Source organism: Monopterus albus, unplaced genomic scaffold (assembly GCF_001952655.1).
Source record: "Monopterus albus unplaced genomic scaffold, M_albus_1.0 scaffold593.1, whole genome shotgun sequence".
NCBI classification, from domain to species: domain Eukaryota; kingdom Metazoa; phylum Chordata; class Actinopteri; order Synbranchiformes; family Synbranchidae; genus Monopterus; species Monopterus albus.
This window is the reverse complement of record NW_018128473.1, coordinates 16180-37067: the sequence shown is the minus strand read 5'-3', so window position 1 is coordinate 37067 and position 20888 is coordinate 16180. Positions and strand designations below refer to the sequence as shown.

At 43.6% G+C, this 20888-nt stretch overlaps 5 protein-coding genes across 7 annotated transcripts in view; 1 reads left to right on the top strand and 4 right to left on the bottom strand.

Annotated features, from left to right (window-relative positions):
* Positions 1-5022, bottom strand: part of rnf139 (ring finger protein 139) — an 8781-nt gene extending 3759 nt beyond the window's left edge. The window contains exons 1-5 of the mRNA XM_020588683.1: positions 4473-5022; positions 2259-2914; positions 1771-1918; positions 1580-1686; positions 988-1239 (exon numbers count right to left, since the gene is read on the bottom strand). Of these exons, the coding sequence (XP_020444339.1) occupies positions 988-1239; positions 1580-1686; positions 1771-1918; positions 2259-2914; positions 4473-4635 (1326 nt within the window). The 5' untranslated portion in view covers positions 4636-5022. The remainder of the gene's footprint in view (positions 1-987; positions 1240-1579; positions 1687-1770; positions 1919-2258; positions 2915-4472) is intronic.
* Positions 5023-5879: 857 nt separating this feature from the next.
* On the bottom strand, positions 5880-10888 carry tatdn1 (TatD DNase domain containing 1). 3 transcript variants are annotated; one of them, XM_020588686.1, is made up of 12 exons: positions 10717-10888; positions 9273-9338; positions 9141-9190; positions 8939-9002; positions 8718-8861; positions 7986-8028; positions 7718-7803; positions 7579-7619; positions 7121-7197; positions 6646-6716; positions 6268-6394; positions 5880-6128 (listed from the first exon to the last, which is right to left on the bottom strand). In XM_020588686.1, exons 2-12 carry the CDS (start codon positions 9310-9312, stop codon positions 6029-6031), a joined length of 843 nt encoding a protein of 280 aa, XP_020444342.1. In that variant the 5' UTR covers positions 9313-9338; positions 10717-10888; the 3' UTR covers positions 5880-6028. The 3 variants fall into 3 exon arrangements, with proteins under 3 accessions (XP_020444342.1, XP_020444343.1, XP_020444341.1); XM_020588687.1 differs by lacking the exon at positions 10717-10888 and adding an exon at positions 10435-10593 and having other exon boundaries at positions 8820-8861; XM_020588685.1 differs by lacking the exon at positions 10717-10888 and adding an exon at positions 10435-10589.
* A 39-nt stretch (positions 10889-10927) lies between these two features.
* Positions 10928-13262, top strand: ndufb9 (NADH:ubiquinone oxidoreductase subunit B9). Its single transcript, XM_020588689.1, has 4 exons — positions 10928-11091; positions 11818-12010; positions 12157-12270; positions 12868-13262. Exons 1-4 carry the CDS (start codon positions 11003-11005, stop codon positions 12997-12999), a joined length of 528 nt encoding a protein of 175 aa, XP_020444345.1. The 5' UTR covers positions 10928-11002; the 3' UTR covers positions 13000-13262.
* A 72-nt stretch (positions 13263-13334) lies between these two features.
* On the bottom strand, positions 13335-16153 carry LOC109953261 (angiopoietin-related protein 7-like). Its single transcript, XM_020588688.1, has 4 exons — positions 16129-16153; positions 15589-15805; positions 13964-14159; positions 13335-13830 (listed from the first exon to the last, which is right to left on the bottom strand). Exons 1-4 carry the CDS (start codon positions 16139-16141, stop codon positions 13684-13686), a joined length of 573 nt encoding a protein of 190 aa, XP_020444344.1. The 5' UTR covers positions 16142-16153; the 3' UTR covers positions 13335-13683.
* A 327-nt stretch (positions 16154-16480) lies between these two features.
* On the bottom strand, positions 16481-18103 carry LOC109953258 (uncharacterized). The gene is made up of 3 exons (XM_020588684.1): positions 17696-18103; positions 16732-16966; positions 16481-16491 (listed from the first exon to the last, which is right to left on the bottom strand). Exons 1-3 carry the CDS (start codon positions 18101-18103, stop codon positions 16481-16483), a joined length of 654 nt encoding a protein of 217 aa, XP_020444340.1.
* Between the last annotated feature and the right edge of the window lie 2785 nt (positions 18104-20888).

Here is a 20888-nt window from a genome sequence, read left to right as displayed (position 1 = left end):
GCGCCCCCCCCAGCCAGCAGCTCAGCAGGTGGCTGTCCATGCTGGTTGTCCCCGGCTGCAGGAGGGGCTGCAGGAGGGGCTGCAGCAGCGGCGTCCGGCGGTGCTGCGTAGCCCCCGTTGTTGTTGGAGAAGGCTGCTCGGTCTCGACTCTCCTCCTCGACGTAAACTCTCTGGTGGCACATGGGACATGTGTCCTGAATGTAGAGCCACTTCCTCAGGCACAGAGCATGGAAGTAGTGGTGGCAGGGCGTGATGCGGGCTGACATGGCAAACTCCTGGTAACAGATGGCGCAGACGTCCTCAATGTCCCTCAGCTGGTCCCCACGCATTTCTGGCAGGGAGTTGATTTTTTTGACAGCTGTGCGGCGGTTGATGAAGGTCTTCCATCCGTTCTTGGCCTGCAAGTAGATATTGAAGTAGGCGTGCAGGCACATCATGCAGGCGCGGATCTTGCTGCCTGACTCGAACATCATGGTGTAGGCGCCGTTTCCGAACATAATGACGCCAAACAGGAACTCTATGATATTGCCTGTGGAGCGCACGTAGTAGACGTAGTCATCCAGCTTCTCCCACAGGACGTTAGAGAAGCCATCGGCCATGAAGAGGCCATAGACCGTCAGTGACACCATCACCTGGAGGGAGGGGGACGCAGATGATGTTTTACAGAGTACAACAACTAACAGCAACATGTGAGAGATCAGCAGGGAAGCTACTGAGATAAAATGAAAGGAATGAGAACAGCCAACATGCACCTGTAGTCACACCACACATACATGTGTCAAAATACGCCACCGTCCTCCTTCCTAGAAGACACAGTGGAATGTGTGGCAGCAGTTTTTAATTTACAGGGTGCAAAGCAGAAGAGATGGTGAACATCCATAAACTTTTGCATAAGACTGTAACTCCAGGAACTGACTGAACATCATGGGCTAACAGAAGAAGAGTGTGAAAGTTTGAATCAAACAAATTTGACTAAGTTCTACACACCTTGAGGCACAGCTCGACACAGAAAGCGGTGACAGCAAAGAGCCAGGTGTTGAGGGCGTAGTGGTGCCAGAGGACGTAGCTGAGCACCACAGGGAGCACGAAGAGCACCGTGGACACCAGCAGGACGGGAAAATGGCGGCGAAAAGAAGAAACATGGGAGGCGCTGAGGGACATCAGGACGGGGTCTGTCATGCCATGGATGAAGTGCAGGATGGCCGTCAGCAGAAGGCACATGTTCCGACTCAGGCGGACCTTTGTATCGAACCGAGAGAGAGAGAGAGAACTTCAGATGTTGCAAAACAAACTTAAGTGAACATGGTGCCCTCAAACAAATCACTGTGTTAAGAGCAGGTTTTTCAGACATCCCTGTTAATGGTGGTATTGAAGTGAAGTGACAAATGAACCCAGTGGAGGAAAACAAAAAATGAAGGTAAAGGTTCAGAAACAAAAGGAACATCCAACATCAGGTGAGCAGCATTCACTCTCTGATGCTGGATGTCCGGGTCCATGAACCCCTTCTACACACACTTGTGAAACCTAACACATTATACTTGGCTCAGTATTCAGTCAGACCGAGGAAGCAGTGACATACCAGCCGTTCCTCAGGGTCCAGGCTGCTGAGGCCTGTCTGTAGAGCCAGGATGAAGAAGAGCACAGGAGCCACAAAGCCTAAACGCTTGTCCTCCTCCTCGGTTGAACCTGAAGAGACCAAACACTGCATTTTAGGTCCACCGTTACAGCCAGTTCGTGCACACACTTTATTTGCAGCACGCTCAGCCGTACCTATGAAGGCCAGGATGCTGAGGCCGAGGTAGTGTGCGACAGAGGAGATGACGGCGCTCATGCCCAGCACAGTGAGTGTGGAGTCACAGCCAGAGATGATCAGGTTACTCGTCAGGTCCCAGAACACGTCCCAGCTCAGGAGGTAACCCTGAAGCAGTACAGTCAACATTCACACTATGCACTTTGTTTGGTTGCACCTACAGTACATGTTTGGGGTTTTAGACACACTGCTACAAGAGTTTTGGAATCACACTTAATTCTTTCTCCCAACAAGTCAAGAGAAATGACCCTGGGCTTTACACAGCCGCTCCTTTCTTTTTTGTGACTTTTAAATAGCACACAGAGTGCAACATAATATTCAAACACAGTCACCTTTATAAATGTAATGTATGTTGTACTCTCCATGGCCTTTTGAAACAACTGAAATCAGTGCTTTTTAAGCTCTTTAAGACCATCACAACCCTGATTAAACACAGTTATGTTCTTACCTGAGAGTAAGAGCTCCCGTCTGTGGCACCGCCTGTGGCATCTCCACTCTCTCTCCTCACAGCCCGCACCACGTAAACCAGGATCAGCGCCTGGGCGGTGACCCGGGTCAGCCAGAACACACGCAGCACATCAGGAAACCGGATCCTCTTCCATGTGTCCTCTAGCAGCAGCTGAAGTCCGTAGATCCTGTACATGTGCCGTATGAGCAGGTAGACGTAGCGGCATGAGTAGTAGAACCATTTAAGCCTCATGGCCAGGCACACAGCTGTGTTCAGAGCCAGCGCCAGGCCTGAGAACACAGCCACCAGCTGCCTGACATCTACAGGCAGCTCAATCATCAGTCCCCACAGGGGGATCATGATGTCCACAACCACCAGTGCAGCGAATACCGACTGCAGGTTGAGCAGGAACACATAGCCCACACCAAAAAGGAGCTGGACCATGGCCATGCCGAGCCACAGCACCGGCCCGTTTCTGGGCAGCAACCTGAATCCCAATGCTGCTTTGTAGTAGGCGCTGTAGAAGTCTATGTGGGAAGTTGCGTAGTAGTTGATGAGGACTGCCGCCATGCCGAGCAGAACAGCAAAGAAGAGAGTGTAGAACTTGAACAAGGCTTTTTGGGAGAGCAGCAGCACGACACTGGAGATGAGGACACCTGGGACATAGCAAAAAACAGATGGAATGATAAATGACTTCCTATCACACAGACCAGAAAAGGAACAGATATCTGGTATGTTTGTCTAATTGGAAGTTCGCTACAATTACTCTGTGTGATAAAGCAACAGTAGGTGCTGTTTTTCAGGTGAGGAACATGTATGTGGTGCTCTAAACGACAATGAGATGAGTTCCTGCAGCATGAACAAAATTAGAAGAAAAACAATCAGCTTGAAGGGCAATAATCCTGCCAAGTCAAAGACACAACCAGGGCAAAGCAAAGCAGTCAACCATGTCTTAAGATGTAATGAGGTTTGGTTACAGGTTAGGGTCATGGGTGCACTTAACTTTGGCATATTCAAGGTGCACAAATGAAAAATGATAAACAGCAGTGGGTTGAAGAATGTGAACGCTGCCTCGCCCACTTTCAAGCCATCTTACTTGGCCCCTCACTTCTCCGGACCCAGAGTTACTGGCTCACAGCAGGAGGACTTTCAGAGGGCCTGAGATGCTCAAAGTTCGACAAACTGTACCACTGGAGAATTGTGTAATCTGCTTGTTGTGTGTGTCTACGGTGTTTTCTGCTAATGACTCAACACTCCATGAAGATTAGCTTTACCAGGTTCTCTGGAGAAGAATAAAACCAGCCGTGATAGATGCAGACTAGTTTCAAACTTTCAAATCTCGGAAAAGCTTTGCCTGTCACAGGTCATCATCAAATTGTTGCTTCAACTGAGGTGTTGTTAGGAGTTATGACTGGCTTGTCTGGAAAAGAAAACTGAAAGTACATCAGACTACAAAAAAGGAAGCCTGAAAAAAAGGACACCTGTTGGATTCAGGTCTGTCCTCCTTCAGGGGAGGTGTTTGGGGGGTCAGGTCTGATGGAGGCTCCTGTAAGTTGCTTGTCCTCCTGGATCATGTTCTCTGTGTGTATATATATATGTATATTACAATATACAGTTTTTCCATTCTTACTGTCCATACTGTAAAATCGGTTATGGCGATCTATTCTGCACACTCGACATCTGTTTCCTGTCTGTCCCTCCTCTGTTGCTCTTCCTGAGGTTTCTTCCACTTTGTTTTTTTTATCTCTTAAAGGGCTTTTGTGGTGTTTATCCTGATCAGATTCAGGAGTCTAAGGACAGAGGGTATCATGTGCTGTACACACTGTAAAGTAACTTGAGGCAAATTTGTGATGTAGCAGAGATGACCAGATGGGACTGTACTAAGAGTAGGGGTCATGTTAAGCACCTCAGAAGACGAAGGGTTGGTGTAGGAATAAGTTAAGGTAAAGAGAACAGACTTGTGCACGGTTAGCCAAATTGCTAGCAAGTTGCTAACTGGCTGGCTAATCGCTGCTAACAACCAGACAGAATAAAGCACTGTATGTAACAAATTGTATCGGTATTACTGCTGTGGATAAATCGGCTTCAGTCGGTCTGACAGGTGAATAGCTCCCCATAGCGGAGTACCATCACGGCTAACGCAGCGTTAGCTAGCTGTCACGGTGTGTCGGCAAAATGTGACGACTCCTGTAGGTTAAACTGTAAAATGCTTACCCATTACTCGGACCAACCCCTTCACCATCGCCCCGGCCCATCCCGAACCTGGGTCGTAGTAGGAATTAAAAATTGCGTCGATGATAAAGATACAGGGAACTCGCAGAGCCACATCCAGCAACGCCAAGGCCTGCTGGCCTAAACGGGCTTGAGTGGACGCCATGCGGCTTCAGCTGAGGGTCTACAGTCCAGGGGAGCCACAGCTATCCATGTAACATTAAAATTAGTTAAAGTGCCCTTGCAACAGCCCCTTGTCTTCGGTTTCTCTTCGCCTGGTGTTTATTTCCTCGGTAGGTGGGGACCTGCTGTCGTCCGCTCAGCTCAACCTCCTGTTGCTTCTTCTTCAGTTTAACCTCGGGCAGCTTCCATCAGTCGCCACCAAGCATCACATTTCAGGGCTCTCCTCAGATCCTCTTCGGTCTTGAATCATAAGATATATTACAACTTTAGAGAACCGACCCTTTACTGTTGTTGCTTTGATTACTTGGTAAGAGCCATGCAAGGCGGCACAAAAGTTGCTACGCTGTTCCGACGTAACGTCCAGCGTCTGAGGGCGTGGTCACTGACGTAATGACGCAACCTTTTGTATTAAACTAATAAAAACAAAAACATTTTACGAAATCACATATAATAAACATATTTTTTTTCCTTTGGTTTACCTAAAGTTATTCTCTAATAGTTTTTTCCCAGTTTAGTACAGTACATTTCCTCAAGCGCTGTAGGCTCTTTACTTGTATTTGTACTTTATTTGAGCATTTCATCTACTTTATACTTCTATTCCACTATATTTCAAATGAAAATGTTGTACCTTTTATTCAACTAAATCAATTTAATACCTTTAGTGACTGGTTACTTTGCAGATTAAGATTAATAATAAATACAAAAAACTAACAGTTGTAAAAGAAGTAGTCTACTTAGAACCATGGTAGGAAGTGTAGAAATATTGCTACACATAAAGGTCCTGGATTCAAAATGTTACTTAAGTAAAACACAAAAGCATTAGAATCAAAATATACTTGAAGTACCAAAAGTAAAAGTGCTCATTATACAGAATGACATGTAACATGAAGTCAGCAGTCCACGTGTCGAAGTGTCCTTGGGCAAGACACTGAACCCCCCCATTGCCGCCGACGGTTAGAGCCATCGGTTGAGGTGGCACAGCAGATGGCTGCCATCGATTATGTACTGGAAACAAATTCCTTGTGTGTAACATACTTGGCCAATAAAGGTTATTATCCTTATTATCCTTATGAATCCAAAATTATTCTCAAGTAAAAAGACCAGTTTCATGTAAAAGACAAATGTTCCTATTTTCAGTTAATGAAGTATTAATCAGCTGTCAAAAAACTTATTTTGTATTGACTGAATTAACTGACCAATCAGCTCAGCATTAAAGGGAAAAATCCATGAAAAACACATTTTTTCTTTTATTTTAGATGATAAATTCCCATGTACCCGTACTTCACTCAGGCAGTTGTGCACACATTCATGAAGGAGCCTTCATCAGCTGTGAAGTAAAATCAGTCAATCTAATAAAAGTTTGATGTGGCCGACCATCAGCTCGAAAAGAAAACTTTGACGGTGTTGCTGTATATGGTGCTGGCCAGCTCCAGCGGCTCCTCTTCTCTCGCTGCCGCCATCACCTCCAGAACTTGTCTGGAAGAGTCAAATTGTGTCATGAGTGCATTAGCTATTCACATTTTGTGCTCAATAGATTTAATTGTGCATGTACTAGCTTGGTAGCTGCATTGATGCACTGAGTTCTACTAAGTTTTTTCACCCTGACACGACTCACATGATGTGACAGGGCTCATTCCTGTCTTTTAGACAGTGCCCTGCCTCCCATTTCTTCTTAGTGGGAAATGTAGTTTCGACATATTTGGAGCCTGCATGAGTGTTCTTCACCCCACACCACGGAGCATCTGGGAAAACACAGGCAGATATTAAATCACACAGATTCATTTAATAGAACACTTTAATAACCATGCCAGCAAAAGCATCGATGACTGAATGAAATGATGAATCTAGTTTTGTAAAATTATTATATCTCTGGAGCTCAGCAGCACTTGGTTTCATGTGGTTAATAGCAAGATTCCATCTATAGTAATTTATTTTCTCTGACCGCTCACCAGTTACATTTTCTCACTTACTTTCTTCATTATAGCAAACTCACCTGTTTCTATCATGAGCCTGTCAGTGGGAACTGACTTCATAGCTTCAATATTGGCCTCAGTTTTCAAAGAACTGACAAAGAGAAACAACAGCTGCAGTTTTCTTAATATTCACCTTTAAATAATGCAACAAACTTTGATTTGTTCAGAACAAAGGGTGTGAACATTTTATGTATTTAATAGCATGGAACTGGTGAAATTTCAATTTTCTCCTTGCAGGTAGAGAGTTTAGTGTTATTCATTTTGTCAACATAATGTATTTAAGAAGAGAAACCCCACCACTAATAAAATACAGGTATGATTTTTTAAAATCTTTGGGAGTCTAAAAATGCAACACATATTTGCACATAGTCGGTCTGTGGTCAACTCTGAGTAAAGATGTTGCTTGTGCTGTGTGTTGTGCTTGTGGGAGGTAAAGTTAGGCCCGATGTGGAGCAGAGTCCAGATGTGGCTCATCACATTTCAGAATCCTCTCACCACCCATTTATTCCGATATAGAGGTCCAGGTCAATGAGGGCAGCAGCGTCCTCTGCAGTCCCATCAAATGAGTGGACCTGAAGGACAAAGTAGTCAGCTGCATCCTGACCACATGTTTCATGTTTCCATTGTTTAAGGATGCTCTTAACTCAACCACAAAATTAACTGTAGTGAATTTGAAAATCGTTTGGTGATTTCACAGTGATTCAACCAATTTTCACCCAAATTTCCTTTTTCACTAACAAAACAATTACATACTTTGCAGGAGTATAGATTTAACTTCTTTTTTTTTTAACATATATTTGAAAAAACATGTTACTTCCTGTAGATGAGATATTTCCCACGACACCCCCCCAAAAAAAGTTACCAAAGTTTTAGTTTGCTTTCCTGTTAGTACAACATGATAAAGTGCATTACTTTCAACAAAACAGCACAGAAGAACACAATAGTATCCTCACCACTCCTCCTACACATCGGTCTCGATTTCTCTTCATTATGTCTGTCAAAACAGAGACACAAACACAAACAAAACATTAAAATGCTGTGTCTAAAAATCCTTCTCATGAACCAGACCAGGTCTCTGGTGCACAAACCTACCGATGAACTCCTGATGGGAGTTTCTGCAGTGGAGGAACATGGGCAGCTTGGTCTCCTCTGCCAGGTCAAACTGCTTCTCAAAGTATCTGTAACAGGCGGAAAAGAGCGACGAGATGCAGAGAAGACAGACTGAATGATTAAGTGTGTAAAGTAAGAGGTATATGCACTGACATATACCTACACCTGTATCTTAGACAGAGGAACATTTAAAGCATCACAAGCCAGTGGTGTGGTTGCAGCTTTAAATGTTCGACACAAATAAACTTACTTGAGCTGAGTCTCTTTGGGGCAAAATTCCAGCCTGTCGAAATCTGGAAAAAAGGAGAAAATACAGAGCATGAACCTATCAGTTAAAAAAAAAAACACCTTTGTTTTTATGTTCATTGCTGTGCCCACACACCCAACATCATACTCACACATTTATCTCCCTCTCAAATGTCCAGACTGCTTAGTGAACACTATATGTTGTATATTTTATATTTTATGATATACATCATATTGTACTACAGAGCACATACAGTGTCATGTTAGTCTAAGGCTTACATTTAAATACAGCATTACATTTCATTCTACATTGAATATAACACATTTAATATATAAAAACTCTTGTGTAATCATGGCCTACATATGGCATTAGTTTAATGTGCCGGTAGGGGTACTTTATTTACTGTATATATTGCTTGAATGATCGTTTTGAATTGATCTTGTATCATTATTATTATTATTATTACTTACTTTTCTCTGCTCATCTGTACTTACATCTTGGTTTTTGTGCTGTTGCAACACCTGATGTTTCCTCTTGGGGATCAATAAAGATTTATTCTATCTTGCTACTGAATATTCCATACAAACCACAAAGACAGGACCAATGCCCTAAGCAACTAGTTTCTTGTGAATAATCTCTTCTTTTATAATGTTGTTTATCTTTTACTTTTTTAAACACACATATGGGTATAAATATAGATATGTGCACAAATGCACCAGCGGTAAGAGGACACACCTAGGCCACACTCTCCGATGGCCACCACCTTTCCTCTGTGTGCTGCTGCCAGCTCCCTCAGCCCTGAGAAGTACTGCGACTCTCCATGCTGCTCAAACTCACCGCAGCGGGTGGGGTGGCAGCCGACTGTGCAGTAGAACTCATCTGTAATAACGGGGAGCATGCTGATTTAATCAGTCCCACTATGGTCCACGACATGTATTTGTTAATGGTATTATTACCTCTGGTCTCAGCTAGTGTGAGGGCCTCCTTGCTGTCTTCAAGGCTTCCTCCTGTGATCACAAACTGAACATAGCAACACATTGGACATTTCAAATTTTCCATTATCAACACTAAGACAGGTGTGTACCAGCTTGGATTAAACACATTTCCATTATCAACACTAAGACAGGTGTGCACCAGCTTGGATTAAACACGACTTACCTTTTCAACTCCGGTTTTGAGAGCTCTGTCGATGATCTGTTCAAAGTCATCTGTCAGAAAACCACATCTGATCTAAGACAAACTTTATCTCAACAAGCCACAAGTCAAAAAAACACTGACAGAGTTTCTCACCATCATGTTTCTGCTTCCCTCTGTAGAGTCCTCTGAACATGGGATCTGTCAGGTTCACACCGATATCTGGACAGGCAGAGGTTGGAGATGATCAGCACTGTAACGTGTCCCCACACTGTTCTTGTGATACACTGTTGATCTTTCAAATACAGTTACTGCAAAGCTACTACAGTAACCTGGACAGTATGACACTACTGGTGTTTTTATGATTCCTCACTGTGTGGTGCAGATTTGAAGGGAGAATATTATCAGCTCCACAAAGCAGCTTGTTAATTCTGTTGTTTAGTTTAAACAGATTTGAGTTTATCTTTTCATTCCAGCACCTTTACTAAGAGGACTGCGACTAAAAATTATATCTATGATGGGTTTTTGGCTATATTTTACTCTATCAAATGTCAAATAATTTAATAAAATAGTGAAATATGTCAGCCATACTTTCCTAGAACTTAAATGTCTTGTTTTGACCAACAGCACAACATCCAAAGATATTCAATTTATTGTAATATAAACAGACAGAAGCTGCAGATCCTTTCATTTGAAAGGCTGGAATCTGCAAATATCTAGTATTTTTTGCATGACAAAGTACGTAATTGCTGTGATATATGTTTATCACTGTTGCAAATTAATTTCCTGTCAGATGATCGATCGATTAATCGCTTTAGTACATGTTAGCAAACTTGAACTGTTCTCCTTTTAAAGCCTTTCATCACTTTGTGTGATTAGATTTACTTTCAGCTACTCCAACAAGTCTGCACAGATTGCAGCCATGGTCTGAACTTTAAACAGTAATGGACTTTAATGGAGAATAACAAAGAAAGGTTTTTAAGAAATAATCTGTTACAGAGGCCAATGTAAATGTTGTGCCACCAGCAGTTTCCCGATGATTGAACTCGGATTATTCACAGTAGTAATTGTTGTTGTACTGCAGTGTAGGGTGGCATCAGACAATATGAACTGCTATCAAACCAAAATCAAAACCAAACCATCTGACATGCCCCCGCACAGCTGTGTCTGTTGTCTTATCATTCACAGCAGGGCTAGCTGCTCAAACTTAACGTGCCGGCTGTTCTGTTTACAGCCGCCAGCAGCTGAGCTGACAGACTCAGCGTTTAATACGTTCTTGTTCTGGTCTATCCAACCATAAAACACAAAAGAGTCTTACCAATAAACTTGTGCGAAGCCATGGCTAACAGAGAAACACTCCTGAAGAGAGCCACACATGCAGCTCTCGATCCCATGAAGCCACAACACCGTAATTACCGTAGCAGAGAGAAGCCGCATTAGCGAAGTAGCATCTTGTTGTAAAGTTGTATTGATATGTGTTCATTTGTGTGTGTGTCAAGCAGTTGACCTCAGGCCAAGTCGTACTGTTGATTTATAAGAGTACTATAAGGCTGCAACATTTATTGTCATTATCAATACATTTGACAGTTATTTTCCTTACCTTAATAATCAGTTGATTGTTCATTGCTCAACTGTTATTATTAATGAATGTGACTTCAACATTGAATTATCACGAAACATTTCTGCTTCAGAATATTGACTGTAATGAAACTGTCACGTAGAGTGGATGTCAACCATGGTCTAACAACACATTTCTAGAATTAAAACCTGTTACAAAAAGGCAACAACTATAACATGCCCATTATGTAGGCATTTACAGTCCAAATGCCATAACGTCCCAGAATCCTTTGCGCCCGCTCGGGAGAAGGTGAGAGGGGACGGTGAAAATGGCTGCTGCTTATCTCACTCACCAGCAGAAAGTGTTGCGGCTTTACAAGAAATCACTACGACACCTCGAGTCATGGTGCATCTTTAGGTAAGAGGAGCTGTCTCTGCGTAAGATCTACGGAGGAAAGTGGAGACATGTCGCTGCTGTAATTTGTATGCTGTGCTGCCAATTGCTAAGCTAACTGCTAGCCTGGTGTTCGGTCAAATTGTGTTACATATCGAAACGTGTTACCTACGACTCACAAAGTGGTTAGGGTGAGGGATGACAATGTGCATTGTTACCGAGAAAAATACTGATTCATCTAGATGTTACATCATATTAGGTCGTTTATTTAGTGGGTGCAGATGTTATATTCTCACAACTTTAAGCATTTATTATGCGCGATTAAGTGATACAGGGTGCTAATAAATTCAGATCGAGTCAATCAAGTAACAGTTTGAGACATCACGGAAAGATGTTATTTCAAATATACATTTCTTAAAACACTAAACAGCAGGTATTGAAATAACTGAAGATTGCTTGCCTTGTTGACAGTTATTTTCTTATTAACTGATGTTTGATGACATGTCATATAGTGACAAATAGGTATGAGAAGGTCCCGGAGCCCATGGTGGTGTCTTCAGATTGTTCGAGTTGTTTTGTCAGTCCAAAACAGAGAGGTGCAGTATTTTATCTCATGAGAAAGGAGTACACACAAGTGAATACACACAGTGTTTGTGTTGGCTACATGTTATTACAGCAGACATTACATCCTCCCTTGTTACTTTCAGTGATAAGATTTAAGACATGTAACTGTGGTGTTTCCCATTACAGAGACAAGTACCGGTTCTACGCCTGCTTGCTGCGTGCTCGCTTCGATGAGAACAAGAATGAGAAGGACATGGTGAAGGCCACCAAGCTCCTGAAGGCGGGAGAGGAGGAGTTCTGGGCCAAACAGCACCCCCAGCCCTACATCTTCCCTGACTCTCCTGGAGGGACCTCCTATGAGAGATATAACTGCTACAAGGTGAGTCAGGGCTCGGTGTGTTTCACCGGGATAACTACCAATGAAGTGATTATATCGACCTATTAGAAGTGAAAATCATGATGTGAAAATGCTGACAGCCCTAGTGTGACATGTTGATGAACGTCCTACACTGCTTGTTCCTGCAGGTCCCAGAGTGGGTGCTGGACCACTGGCACCCGTCGGAGAAGGCCATGTACCCTGACTACTTCTCCAAGAGGGAGCAGTGGAAGAAACTGAGAGAGAAGAGCTGGGACAAAGAGGTGGGCTGGGCTGCCTACTTCATACTACTGCTGCTACATTGTCCATACTACCTTATCTTTGAGCTGAATGCAGAGTTTTCTGTACCAAAGGCAAAAGAGAAATTACTGGGCTAGCTACTCTTCTTTCTGATATTAAAGTAATTACTCTGGGAAAACCTGTACACATTTAAGGTTAGATGAGCAGGTCTTCCATTAATCACAGGCCTGGAAGTTTGATTCCCAGATTCTCCTGTCCACAAGTCAGAGTGCATGAAAGCAAAATATATGTTAACCACGACTGCAGTTTGACACCGCTCAGTTTGTAATTCAAAGGCAATGATAAATAAGATTTTAAAATGTTTACAATGAATAAATGAAAATAACTAAAATAAGTTATTCTGACACTAGTATATTCACTTTTCATATTCTGTTTATTCTGTGTTTATTCTACTTTTATTCTATTTCGATTTCTTAAATGGTATGGGCATTCAACATTAGGTGAGAGAAACAGTATTTCAATGTTTCTGTATGTCTTGCACATATAGGGAATTGACAATAACAATCTTTGATCTAGTATTGTTTTGGGATTGAAGTCTGTCCCCTCCTGTCTGATTCCAGGTTGCCCAGCTGCAGGCCGAGACTCCAGCCGGCGGCCCCAGAACTGAAGCCCTGCCTCCTGCCCGCAAGGAGGGCGACCTGCCCCCTCTGTGGTGGCAGTACGTCACCCGCCCCAAGGAGCGCCCCGCATAAACACTGTCTACCTTCTGGGGTCAGTTACCCCTGCGGTGTGAGGGGAAACTGTCCCAGCCATAATACAATAGCAGCACGAAGACTAACTGACTTCTTATTGAGTTAACATCTGTCTGTGACGAAACTCTGATCAGTTCTGAGGAGGGTCACCTGTGCAGTCTGCATGGCTGGAAAAACCTGTAGTCAGCTTTAGGAGTTTGATGACTTTGAGAAGCCCTGTAGATGTATCACTTAATACCTAATAAAGAGAGGTGTAATGAAAATTGTGTTTTCTGTGCACAGAGACACACTGCTTCGTATTTTGAGGTCTCATTTAGGAGAAATACAGTACTATAAAATAAGTACTGCAGTAAACCTTTGCATTAGGTCAAATGTTACTCATAAGGTAACACTGACCAATTTTACTTTAATTTGCTCAGAACAGCCATCACACCTCTATCACCTACATTTATATGCACTTGTATCTCCTGGGAGTATGTGGCGCTTTTTGCAACTTTTTCAAAAAGATGCAGACCATGCCACTGTTTTTAGCAAAGGTTACTAAAACAGGAGTAAACACTACATTTGTTGGCAGCAGATTAGTTCATATTTAGCCCTCTAATTCTTGCACCCTGTAGAGTCCTGAGCTGCTAGTTGGGTATCAGCCTGTTACATGAGTTGCTTAATAACAAACACGTGACATCACTATGGCGACAGGTGTGGCCTGAAGTTGTGCGGACGCATCATCATTGTGACCGCCTTCAGAGAGTAGAAGTCCGAGTCCTTCCAGGAGAACCAGACGATGCCGTCCGGGCCGAGCAGGTCCTGGGCTTTCAGAGAGTAGTGCCCCCCCTGATGGAAAAACACAATTTCAACATTAATATATCAATACAACAATATTTTTCTACATGAAGTTAAATGCCCCACTTCCTTCTTGTGCAGGCTCCTACTTTGTCTTCTGGTGTTAACTCATAGACAGGCCCACCTTGTAGTAGACACCGTTGAGGTTGGCAAAGAAACACTGGTGGAACCACCAGCCGGCGTGACTGATTTCAGCACAGATGTTGCCCGTGTCTGGTGTGCTGAAGCCCTGCTGGTTGTGGTACCAACCGAACGAATCCTCCACCGTCCCACTGAACCCAGACACATGGAGGCGGTACTGGTTCTCCTCACTGTCTGTCCTGTGGAGGACAGGACACAGGACACACATTAACCATTTTCCCTCTTACGCACTGTTCCTGTGACTTAAGTGGTCCAGTCCTACGCATTGCACTTGTTTGTTCAGACCTGGTTGACAACATGAAGAGGATAAAACCATTTAATCATACAGCTCTTAGACTTTTCAAATGTTACTGGACTGAATCAGGTCCTGATAATAAAAAGTAATTTTGAAAGGTTTGTGACAAAGAAATGTATTCACTGTTTCACAGCTGCTGCTTTTCCCACTAACTGATTGGGACAAATTCCTCACTCTTGTAGCCAGTGGTCCCCAACCCCCGGGCCGCGGACCGGTACCGGTCCGTGGATCAATTAGTACCGGGCCGCACAAGAAATGATTAATTATTTTCGTTTTATTTATTATCTGAGTATGAACGATCTTTTATTTTGAAAAATGACCGCATTCTCTCGGTTACATCTCGGTCACTTGAGCGCCAAAACTGGCTTACTTGTGGACATATTCAGCCTGCTCAATGAACTCAATCTGTCACTTCAGGGGAAAATGACAACTGTCTTCAAGTTGGCAGATAAAGTAGCTGCATTTAAAGCCAAACTGGATTTGTGGGGACGGCGCGTCAACAGAGGCATTTTGGACATGTTTCAAACATGAGACTTTGGGTGAGACTGAGCCTGAGTCTTCATTCTCCCAGCTGGTGCACGATCACATGTCTTTGCTTTTAAAAGAGTTCGAGCGCTACTTCCCAACCACAAAGGACCCACGAACTGCCAAGGAATGGATCCGCAACCCATTTGTCAACAAACCAGGTGAATCCAGCATGTCTGTGCAAGAAGAAGATCAACTGCTGGAGATCGCAAATGACGGCGGCCTTAAAAGTATGTTCGAGACAACAACTCTGTCGGTGTTCTGGATTAAAGTCATGACAGAATACCCTGAGATCACAGCACTGAAAACCCTGTTGCCATTTCCGACATCCTATCTGTGTGAAGCGGGTTTTTCTGCAGTGACAGCAACCAAAACAAAACAACGGAGTAGACTGAACATAAGCAACACACTTCGGGTGTCATTGTCTCCTGTTACCCCCAGATGGGACCGTCTCGTTGCAGAGAAACGAGCTCAGGGCTCCCATTGATTTAGCGTTATGGGGAGTTAAAGTTTTCAACACAGTGGATTCACGTTTATTATTATATTAGCAATATAAACAATCTACGTAACCCCCCCACCGGGCCGCGGTAAGATTGTCAAGCGTTGACCGGTCCGCAGTGATAAAAAGGTTGGGGACCACTGCTTGTAGCCACCGACCAGAATCCCTTCACAGCCCCACTCCATTACTGGACCAGGGCGATGAGCAAGTCATTCAGTCATGGTAATGTATGATCACTGTTTAGTCCTTCTCTACATCACCTGTCTTTCTTGCTACCTGCTCCGTCTACCTGAAGCTGCTGTACAGGGCGTGTCTGTGGGTGTGGCTCCAGTCCTGTAGCTGGATGCGGAGGCTGTGGTGGCGCTGGTTGGACATCAGATGGAGGTGTTGGTTGCCCAGCCAGTGTTCTCCTTGCAGCTCGCCGAAACCATCACGGTACTCTGACCAACGACGGTTGAAACTCACTGATCCATCACGTCGCCGCTGGAACACCGTCCAGCCTCCACCTGGTGCACAAACACAGAAATGTGTCCTGGGTCTTAACAGGGTGACTGTGCAGAGGGTTAACCCAGGTGCAAATGCATGTATGAAAATTCATCATCAGTTTAACATAGGGATTTTTTTTTTTTTAGAATTATAAAGGTAATCAAATACATATTTGGGTACAATAAAATGGATGCTGTTCTGTAGACACAGGTACACATGCCTCTGTGTCTGTATCTGTTTGTGTTTGACCTCTGTGTCACCTACACATAGTGTAGTATATGCTGTTGTGAATATATAAGGTGTATCTGTGTATACAGCTTGCAGTAAACAGCGTGTGTCTCACCCTCAGTCTCCATATCACAGTAGACAGGCAGAGTGGTGCCTGGGGACAGGACAATGGTGTAAACACCAGAACGACGAACGCCGCTGTGGTGCAGAGACGCACAGTCCGATGGACAGGAAGACAGGTACCGACCACCTGAGGGAGCCACAGACAGAGAAGCAGCCCCATCACTACATTCACACTGTCAGCTAAAAGTAATGACAGTGGTCAAACCTTGAGTTGATGGTGTTTCTTTAAGAAAAATGTCAGTGTTTGCTGAGAATGTGACAGAGCCGGAGCGCAGGTAAACAACTTTTATAATCTCTATGATAAACTGCTTCCAGATCCCCATAGTAACAGTACTTAGACTCTTCTACAAGTACACTGTCATATAAAATAACACAAATACAGACTAAATACAAACAACGGTGACATGCAAAGTCAGGAAAATCCATCTGAGTGGTGGGATCTTAACAGGTAGGCTGCGCAGCTGCTACACCTAAACTCATCATAGCCATGTAAAGTGAAACACGGGTATAAATACCCTGCAGGAAAACTGGAATGTGTAGCTTTGATTCTGTGTAAATGTTTCATGTAACAAGTTTGCACCTACACTGTGTGTACCTGGTGGCAGTGAATCTCGCATGCCGAGCGGTGGTACCGTCCTGATGACATTAACTGTGCAACCTGTGTTATGGTTTATGTGTTGCACTGTAGCTGACAGGTTGTGGAGCTGCACCTGCAGTTCATGCAGCAGCACCGTGTGCACATGGAGCAGCATGTCGACCTCAGCATGACGCAGCTCCAGAGAGCGCAGCCTCTGGTTGAAGGTTGAGTTCAGACTAAAGCTTTCTTCACCCTGAGGGAAGAGAGTTTTATTTGTGTGCAGGTGTTTGTGTTTCTCAGTATTCATCTTTCAAAATGTATCTTTTATTTAATACATTTCAATATGTAGCCTTTAAAATACATTCAAGCACAGTAAAACAGGAAGTCTGGTAGAGTTCAGTGCTAAGGTGTCTACTGCTTCTCACTAGTTACAGTGATTAAGACTAGTTTAGCTTTTGTTTTACCTGTCAGGTTATCATAACTGACACTTTTCAACTACACAGGAGATAAAAGTTGGTGAATTTGTGGCACAATTAAACAAAGAAATGTCACAAAGTCAGTTTGCAGCTTTAACTCAATTACAACCAGCCGAGACACAGGAGCCAAACGCTCTCTGGGTCAGACAGACTCAGCAGGCAGGGCCCCGGCCAGAAAGTCTGCAGCTAATCCTGTTAGCATGCAGGGTTAAGGAGGACTTACTGGGTGTCAAGACAGAGGGATAAAGGGGCGTGGTGTTTTTTTTTTATAAACATATACAAGTGCATTGTATTGCCTCTATGGTTTCAGTTGAAATGGTGGGAGTATTTAGTGACCATCAAATCCCAGTCACAAATAACAGTCTGCCACTTGACTTGACTTTGCCACAAGAGGGCATGTGACAGAGGGTGAAAACCTAGGTCACCAACCTTACAATTCTATTAAACAAGATATTACCGTTTCACTGTCTTTGAACAATCAGACTGTAAACTAGTGAACTGTCTACCTGCATCTCCAGGGACTTGACTCGATGCCGGTGGCTCCTCAGCTCCTCCTGCAGCTCTGACATCGTCTCCCTCAGCTCCTCCAGCTGCTCCTTGCTGTTCTGGTTCTCATGGAGCCAATAGGAGATGTCGTCTGTGCAGCGAAACATATCTGGACAGCGTTTCTGCGATGTTCCCACTGGAGGCAGTGTTGCTATCAGCCGGCACTGGCCGTTAGATGTCAGCTGGCTGCTGAACTGGCTGCACTGAGCTGTGCCAATAGTCTGGCTGAAGGTTTGGTTGGTGCCTTTATCAGCATCAGTGTTGCTGCTGTGCATCACCAGTCGGGCATCTGGGAGCGGGTTGGGGTGTGTCTCCAGGAGGGATGTCGGAGGATGCCAGTCAGCATCCTCATAGTTGTCTGTGAACATGTCGGTCAAATTTTGTGTCCAGTACATTCGTGCTTGTCTGGATGTGCATGTCCAATGCATCTGTGTTCATCTCTGTGAGGGTGTTGGGGAGCACATCCCCCTCATGTCCAACATCTGGGTGTTCAGAGGCCACAGAGTCACCAGTGATAGGCTGGAAACACCAGCTGGCCAGGGACACAAAGATCACTGAAATGGGCCTGCTCCTCATCTCGAACATTCAGGAAGTCATCCTCCCTGGTTGTTGCTGACTTTTATCTGAAGTAAGTAAAATCAGTTTCCATCACCAATCCAAGATCAGGGTCTGACGACAGCAACATGGAGGCCCAGGCCTCGCCAAAAGTTAGTCTTGTTAGGATGGGTAAAACTGTTGGAGAGCTGAAATTTCCAGATGAAGAGCATGAATTCATTTGTTGTGACTGAAACACAAACCAGCTGGACCTCTGTAACATTTCAGTCAGGTGTCTGTGAAGCTGCTCAGAATGAAAAACACAAATGTAGCCAGTGAGCAAAAACTTTAAACTTCAGGTAAAATTCTTTGGTTAATACACATTTTAAATTTAAGTTGAAAAACACAGCATACACATATTCAAAATCTGTCCCTACCTTCCGCTGTCATGTCCCAGTGTTGAATTCACCTCAGTGGAAAAGCATCAAGACAGTCACGAGACGATGTGTGTGTTTCTATGTGTGTGCATTCAGCACCACGTATGACATCCCATCCTGATAATCCTCTAACAGGATTGGCAGCCATTGTCCTGGATGTAATAGATTACAAATAATTAGAGGCATGTCACTGCAGGTTCCAGTCACTGACATAACAGCAAATTAAAGAAGCAGAGTTAATAATATTAGGAAATTGTCAGTTAAGGCACTGATCAGGGATTTCCCTTCAATTGAACACACTGTAAAGAAAGAAACTTTACCATCTGGTGATGTCTCCCGAATGAACATGTCATGCAGAGAAAGGTTATGGCGGATGGAATTCTGCAGTCATACATGAGCATGTTTCAGTACGTGACAACAATTTTAATCTGTTACCTGACATAGTACGTGCACCCACAAATACAATTATTTTTCACTTCCAAAGTACCTTCCATCCTGGTTTGGCCACCTCTCTGAAGTAAGGGAAGTGCTCCTCAATCCACATGTAAATTTCTCTGAGTGTCATCCTCCTATTCGGCCTGCTGTTGATAGCAAACTGGATCATAGCCATGTAGGAGTACGGTGGCCGCTTGGACATGTGTTGCTGAACAGCTGAAGCATGGATTTGTGCACTGTGTGCCTGTACAAAAAAAACACAACAACAACAACAAAAAAACAGGAAAACGACACAGGCACAGAGAGTGTCATATGGTGCAGGCATAGAAGTAAACGTGCAAAAAGTGCACATTTACTGTATTTCATGATAAAAAGTGATATCCTGAACAGTTTGACCAAAGGACCATTGTCAACACTAGAGATGTTTGCAGGTGTTCAGACTATGTACAGAGCCAGTCAGGGCGACAGAGGTGAGGAGCACAAGGTGTTTCACATAAACCTGTCAGCCGCCAGGTGTAGTCACACTATCTGTGTGGAAAGCAAAATATTTAGTGTGCAGCACCCACATGTTGCCATGTTTGAGCTTTAAATCTTGTATGAACTCATATATATTGAAAAACTGAAAAGCAAGAACAAAAATAATGTTATACAGAAAATACCTGAATCCAGTTTTTCAGGGGTCATGAGAGCAGAAGTTTAACAGTTAAAGGTCTGATCGTGCTTTGTTTGCTACAGGTGTGTTTGTATTGCAGAAGCAGAAAACAAATCAAACTAAATGTCTATAAGTGTTTTAATTATGTGGACATAAAAATTCATCTCAGAGCATCATTAGGTTTATTTTGAAAATATGATAATCTGCATTAATCAAACTAGGAGTGGGGTTACAGCAGAACAATACTGTGTCAGTGCCTGTTTCCTAAAACTCAGTGTTCTCTACTGTGCCATCAGGTTTGGTTTTGTTTAGACACCTAAGACTACTTTAAGTTGCAAATGATTGTTGTCATCATGTAATGTTTACTGTCAGAAAGAATAAAGGGTATAATTGGCCCATCCTGACCTCTTCACTGCTCCTGACATTACGGACACGGCCACTAGAGGTCACCAGTCAGGAGCAGATAATAGATGCACAAGTTATTTAGGCTTTGGAAAAACCAGCAGATTCTGTTTCTTCTTCTTGTGAGATCAGTCCTGTATCCTAACCAGAATTATTGGAATTCATCCTGAGGGGAGTGTGACTTTCTTAAAATATAATATATATTTCATGGTAATTTCAGTCTGGACCAAAGTGGTGAGCTGACTGACAGACTGGCACAGAGCCACACCACCAGGAAAGTCCTTATCAGATTTGTGCATCTCCTGGCAAAGTGTCACTGATGCCACTAAAAAAAAATGTGTTTTGGCAATAATTTGTCTTAAACAATGAACAATGAAGATATAAAATCCTACTAATCTTAGACACAATCCTGAGACAAAGTCAGATGTAGATTTAATGAGACAGTAAAACATCACAGCACTTATTCTTTTATTAATATACATGGACACATGTGAATTTATGAATAGGTGATTTTGTAAACACATGCAGCACATCAGCAGAACAACAAACAGACATAGAGCAGTAGCAGAGTAAAGCCAGTGTCAGAGTCTCAGTGAGTCAGATCAGAAACACTGGTCTGTCCTCAGAGTCTCTGAGACCGGAGTCTGGGAGCCCTGGGTGGCCTCACAGGTCACAGAGCCCACCTTCCTCCAC